The 6,393-nt window shown below is 33.4% G+C and overlaps 1 protein-coding gene across 1 annotated transcript; it reads left to right on the plus strand.

The window, feature by feature from the left end:
- The first annotated feature begins 4,350 nt into the window (after window positions 1-4,350).
- Window positions 4,351-4,905, plus strand: LOC133176415 (kelch-like protein 7). The gene has a single exon (XM_061311540.1). The coding sequence runs from the start codon at window positions 4,351-4,353 to the stop codon at window positions 4,903-4,905; it is 555 nt and encodes a 184-aa protein (XP_061167524.1).
- Window positions 4,906-6,393: the final 1,488 nt, after the last annotated feature.

The following is a 6,393-nucleotide window of genomic DNA, read 5'->3' on the forward strand; positions in this document are numbered from 1 at the left end:
ACATGGTTTATATGAGTTACCTTTGTTAACAGGGGATGCTTACTCCTCTAAGGCATCCAATCCCACCTCTGGAATTTTCAGGGATCTATGTTTTATGCCCTCTTCACATAATTGTATTATATACAGAATTTCTGGAATCAATCACTTTTCGTTATCTTCACCTTATACATTCATTACACAAATAGGTGTATTTCAAGAGACTTGGTAAGGCTTTTAGATGACGATGGTGTCAAAAGAAGAAAACAGAGAAGGCTGAGAAGGAGGCAATACTTCAGTAAGGTATGATGAAATAAATGTCAAGAAAATGTTCATACCCCCAGCAAACAAAGTTTCAATGGTGTGTATATTTAAATAATACTATCTACCTATCCACCTTTCTGTGATAATTGTCCAGACATGTTCTGCACAGATTTGCCTGAAAATGCATACACTGCTTATTCAGCCAATAAAGATGTGCATCTAGTAAATTTAAAAGGTGGGGTCACAATATGAAATCAAAGTTTAACAATAACATTTATATATAAAAATAAATCTTCTCAAGAATCACTGGGCCAGAAAATCTTAAAGTTATGTCTTAAGGTACTAGTGTTGAGAGTTTATTATTCAGAGCATTGTACCATTGGGTATGGAGGGGCCAAAAATAGATTTATACTTAGGGAGAAATGTTTGAAAGCCCTCTTCAGAAGAACAGCAAAGCTATGATGAATCATTTTAATGTAGATTTTTATAGTTAGGATGGGGCTACAAATGTCAATCAGAATTTTACTTAGGAATACATGTATATTGGAAAAAATATGATGCAGAACAGTAGAACCAAAAAAATGACTGGTGAGCATTGTGTCCCATGGGCCTCTCGTTATATTTACATTCAAGGATAGTAATCAAGTTCACCAAAATGCATATATCTTGGTTTATTTCATACTTAATAAGAAATACAGCTTCTTTGTGCATGCGATATGCCTGACGTCATAATAGTCGTATCAGCCCTACAGGTCTGATACAGATTTATTTCACACCCTTAGTTGCTTAAACTTAAAAAACAGACATAAATTAGATGCAATCACTGACATAATATAATTCAAGTGTAGTTGACTTTTTAGACCGATCGATTATTCATAAACTTGGTAGACATAAGATGCATATTAAGCCCCCCCCCCTAAAAAAAAAATCCGGAAACGTAAAAAAAAAAAAAAACGCCAGAAATGCTGAGCATAATTCCGGAGAAGAAATGTAGTGAATAATTTCTAATCAATCCTTATATTTAACAAGATGCTAATGGAAGAAAAAAATGCTAAACATAATTTCGGAGATGAAATGTAGGAAATAATTTATATAGCTGTTGATCGAAGATGTGTAACCCCCTCCCCCATTTCGGAGTTTTAGGCATCTAAATGCATTGCTCTTCATTCATGTATCTAAGGGTAGCGCAGATCGAGGTAGCAAATAAGTCACGAGTTAACTGTCCATCCACAAGACGGATGTCAAATGTCCTTTCTGTGTATAACATAAACATATAGCTTGTAGAAGAATCACACTGGACCACATCGTCGTCCTCCTCTGGAAAGTTTACTTTGCCTAGAGTTTTTCTTAAACTTATTATTTCTAGTGTATGCAGTGTAGACATACACATGTGCGGATCGGGGGGGGGGGGGGGGGGTAGGGGGTCCGGACCCCCCTGGAATTTGCAGAGTTATTAAAAGTATAGAATTATAGAATATTTATTCAACCAATTTGGGCCCACAATGGAGCATAGAGATGAACAATGTCCGAAATCACAGTCATAAATAACAATAAACCAAACAAACAATTGTTTATTGAACAGAGAGTTAGCTGTCAACTTTTCGGATGCATAAAATGTATACAAATAGTATAATTATGTATAATGACTGTAATATGCCTATATTGTACTATGTTGTTTTCTCATATTAAAATTTTCATTTAAATGTTGGCCTAATAAAACAACAAACTTAGAATCTTCATTTGACATAATCCATGTAAACAGGTCCACATTATTAAGCAGTATTAAATTTGGAAAAGTTTTAAAGATTTTGTTTAAAAACTCTTCTCTAGAATCATTATACAATGGACATTCTAGCAAAAAATGTATTTCATCCTCAATTAGACTTGAAGTACAGTAACGACAGACTCTTTCACTCCTGGGAAGAATTTCATTTTTACCACATTAATTTATTAAGTTCCTTTCATATCTACCCATATATACTGACGCAAATAAAAAATGACTTTGGACCCTCCTAGAAAATGTGGTGACCCCACCATCAGCACATGAGCATTTTTCTTTCTTTTTCAACATGATATTGTTGACAGTTCCTTTTTTCCCTTTATTTTTGTATATGTGTATTCTATTTGATTGCTGTGTAAGGCGGAAAAAATCAGGTTGTATTTTTACGAATTTGAATTTAAATCGAACAAGAAATAAGATTACATGTAAATCAGAACAAGGCTTTATTCTATGAACAAAACCTCTTTTTTCTTCAGCCGTACGAGAATTAACTTCTGTCGTAATTTTATCTGTTCCTTCTGTCAATTTCGAATTTTGCACACGCATTTTATCAAACAGTTACATAAAAAACTTTTCCATTTGTCGAATTTGATAAATTCTGGATCAAGGGTCCCATCTCACACAGGATTGGGAGACTTCTACATCACCAACCCAGTGGTCCAAGTGGTGATCGAGCTTATATAGCGTCAATAGAAAGTCTTTCTTTTCTCGCACCCGAAGTTTCGTCAAATAAATCGACGATTCGGACATATTAAAATGAGGAAAAATATTCTTATTTGTGAAATATTTTAGAATAGAATTACAAAAATTTATCATATTATCATTCAGTATCATATCATCAAAACTTTACGTGTTAACAGAGCAACGGTATATGCGTTAAAATGCGTGACTGCGGGGAAGGGGGTTAAGGGACATAACTCTGTAGTAATCCTCTGTAGTTGTTGATTTCTAATTTACTTGTAGTTTCATCCACTATAAAAGGTCATGCCGCACATAAAATGTATACCGGGTAAAATTAAATTGCAATTGTTTACATTTTTACAGTACTTTAAGTTTGTGTGCATTTTTTTAGTGTGTGTTTTATTTAATTAAACTAATTGTAAAGTAATCTGCTTTAATGTTGTAACTTCGGCATAGAGTAATTCTGTGTGTCTAATATCTCAAGTGCCTTAGGTTTGTTGAATACAAGATTGAATTTTCCAAGTACATGTAATACAAGTGTCTCCTGCTTTAGCATCATTAAAATACTGAAATAAATCTTAAGGATGATTTTTTTTTTCATTTGAATACTCGCAATATAATTCAAAAAAAGAAAACAAACAATAACAACCACAGCTAGGAAGACTGCTGTAGAGTAAATAATCTATTTATCATAACATGACAAATAGATGAGCGATTCCTTACTCTCAAAGCTAAAGTGAATAACAAAATTGAAATTACAGACATAAAAAGTTGTCATCCTTTATAATTTGTCTTGAATTCTGAACAAATCAGTATATACCAATTCAGCTTAATTTTCGTACAACAAACGGAATGATTTTCAGTTTGTGTAGTAATAATGTTTGAAGAAAGTAAAGTATCCTGAGGTCATAAACATATAATTGATTCAGAAGTTTTCAAAGCATATGATTTTTCGAAATCTGAAACAATGGAAAAATAAAAGATTAAAGTATTATTGAAAGATAGATTTAAGAACAAGATGGTGATGGTGGATTAACTTTTCCAAATGTTTCATGGCAATCTGTATACATGCTAATTATAACACAAACTTGCTTCTTTCAGGTAAATATACACAGTGAAACTTCCCTTTCTGAACAGCACTGATTTAATGGAACTAGTGGCTGGATTAAAAAGCATTAGGAATTAAACATAATTTACTGAAAGGAAATGAATTTTACCTCATATTAGGCAGGTAGGATTTCAGAATAATGTCCTGTTTAGACAATTTTTACAATAACTGTATTCTAAAAAGTAGGTCACAGGTCATAAGGTCGTTAATCCAGGTCATTTACACAAGCATGTTTCAAGCAATAAAATGTACAGGTATTGGGTAAAAAAATGAAATTGCTCCCTCTATCAGTATCCAAGATTAAAAGTATAACAGACGGATATATCGTATGCAGAGTAATCCCTAAGTGTCATTCTGAAGGCAACATAAACACCTCTAGTACATATTGCCCATTACTAAAGAGAAAGAATAAATAGGTACAAGATTTCCAAATGTAACTTTTTAAACAGAATAGTGGAAAATATGTAATATATAACATTCAACCTTTAACCACATAAGATCATTTTTTAAAAAAAAAATTTTCCTTTTTCAGAAAACCTTGATGGCTGCACTGGGTAATAAGCTGATTGAATCTTTTAAGGACCAGCTTCACTGTGATGTAAATATCAAACTTAGAGATGGGGCAATTCATGCCCATAGAATAGTGTTGGTTTTGGGTTCAGATTGGTTTAAGGCACGACTCAGTGAGAATTGGGAGTCAGCATCCAATGTCATCACTTGTGATATACACTCTACAGATGTGACAAAATCCATGATAGAATTTTTGTACACTTCTCATATTGATACTTCGATTGAAAATATAGAGGAAATTTACCAAGTTGCAGATTATTATGGTGTGGAAGACTTGATTCAGAGGTGTATAAACTTCATGCAGGAAAGCATATCCATCAAGAATTCACTGAAGATTCTTTTGATAGCACACAACAACCAAATTGCTACCACAAAGACACAATGCCTTCAGTTTGTAGACATCCACATGGAAGATCTTTTTGGCTCAGCTGCAGAGGATTTTTTCGAATTGCCCCTTGGTCTATTGATTGACATTATCAGAAGAGAGAGTCTCTGTGTCTTTTCCAGAACATCAACCTGTGGATAAGCATGGTTGGAGAGGAAGAGAGAAAGGTCACTTTATGGAAGGAAGTGATTCCGCATGTTAGGTTTGGAAGGATGTCGATGGATTTTTTCCTTGACCACATAGTGACAAAGTGTATACTTGAAGATGGTTTTTCTCTTCTCGTTATGCGTCAGCTATCCACATTAGATGACACACTCCCTCTTCAATACACTAAAAAGAGACATAGTATAACATGCAATGACATTGTTGTCAACCGCTTTAGGAATATCAGTAATGAGAGCACATGGTTAGTTGACAACACTCTAGATGGTGACAGAATTTCCTTCTGTATTAACCTTGACAACATAAAACTGAAGGGTCTTCTTGTGTATGGTAGAGCAGGGGCATGTGGCCTCTTTCTGTTTTGCTATACACCGAAAACAGTCAAACACTTCTGCGTAAAACACAGGTAAAAGAACAATGCTCTGATGAACTCAGTATTCCCATTCTGTTCCCCACACCAGTGCTCCTGTTAAGAGACACCGTGTACACTGCAGTGTTGAGAGTCAATGGTGGCCCAACAAGGTATGGAGTTGGAGGCCTGCATAGTACTTCATTTGCCTTGGAAGAAAACACCACTCTTATGGTGAAGTTTTCAACAGCGGGTAGTGGAAACACCAATGTTAACACTGGACAAATCAAGGGGCTCATTTTCAGGGAAGTGTAAATACTTTCACCTGTATTAAGGTAGAACAAAACACCACACTCAGCATTTTCTTTACATTCTTGTTGTCCAAGTTTGTGTACATTTTCGGACTTTTTCATAAAAGAGCGCATTATGAACTATAACTCTAAACTGTGTTTAGAAGAACACATTTCTTCTAAAACAGACCAGAAAAAATATATTAAAAACACTCCAATATTTACTATTAATTATCTTTGTCAGAAATATGGTAAACTAGCTATGACATGTACTTATCTATTGTGTAAAAAAAAAAAAAAGAACAAAAAATGAATGCATATACTTATCAGGGCCCTATTATAGGTCCCTGATTTAATGGAACATTTCAGATTCTACATTTAGCATATATTTTTTGTCATTTACATGCATCATTATCTGTTATTTAAAAAGTGTAACTTTTGATTTCAAACATTAAAATCTTGAATTTGATTTTTAATTTTCTTAGTCATTGAAATTATTTTGGTCTCAAAAATGTATATAACCAGGCCCCAAGACCATAAACTGAGAATAGACTTAAGTCAAAATTTTGAATTTTAACATCTTGAGTTTTATCTAATCTATTTGCTTAAAATTCCGCAATTTTATACAACATTTAAATTCAAATACATGATGAAAATTTTGTTTCATTATCAAAATTATTTCAAAATTTAAGTTATTAGGTTTGAAGTTTTGACTAAGTCTATTCTCAGTTTATTGTCTTGGGGCCAGTAGTTAAGTCTTATCATTCTGTTCACTTCTTTTCAAATTTGAATATAGTTTCAGAGATGAATTTGAGGAAAAATTTTCTA

Source organism: Saccostrea echinata, unplaced genomic scaffold (assembly GCF_033153115.1).
Source record: "Saccostrea echinata isolate AGI-Se365-2 ecotype Australia unplaced genomic scaffold, CSIRO_AGI_Sech_v1 ptg000075l, whole genome shotgun sequence".
NCBI lineage: Eukaryota > Metazoa > Mollusca > Bivalvia > Ostreida > Ostreidae > Saccostrea > Saccostrea echinata.

Coding starts and splice junctions, on each gene's coding strand:
- LOC133176415 (XM_061311540.1), top strand. CDS start 4,351: ATGGCTGCACTGGGTAATAAGCTGATTGAATCTTTTAAGGACCAGCTT.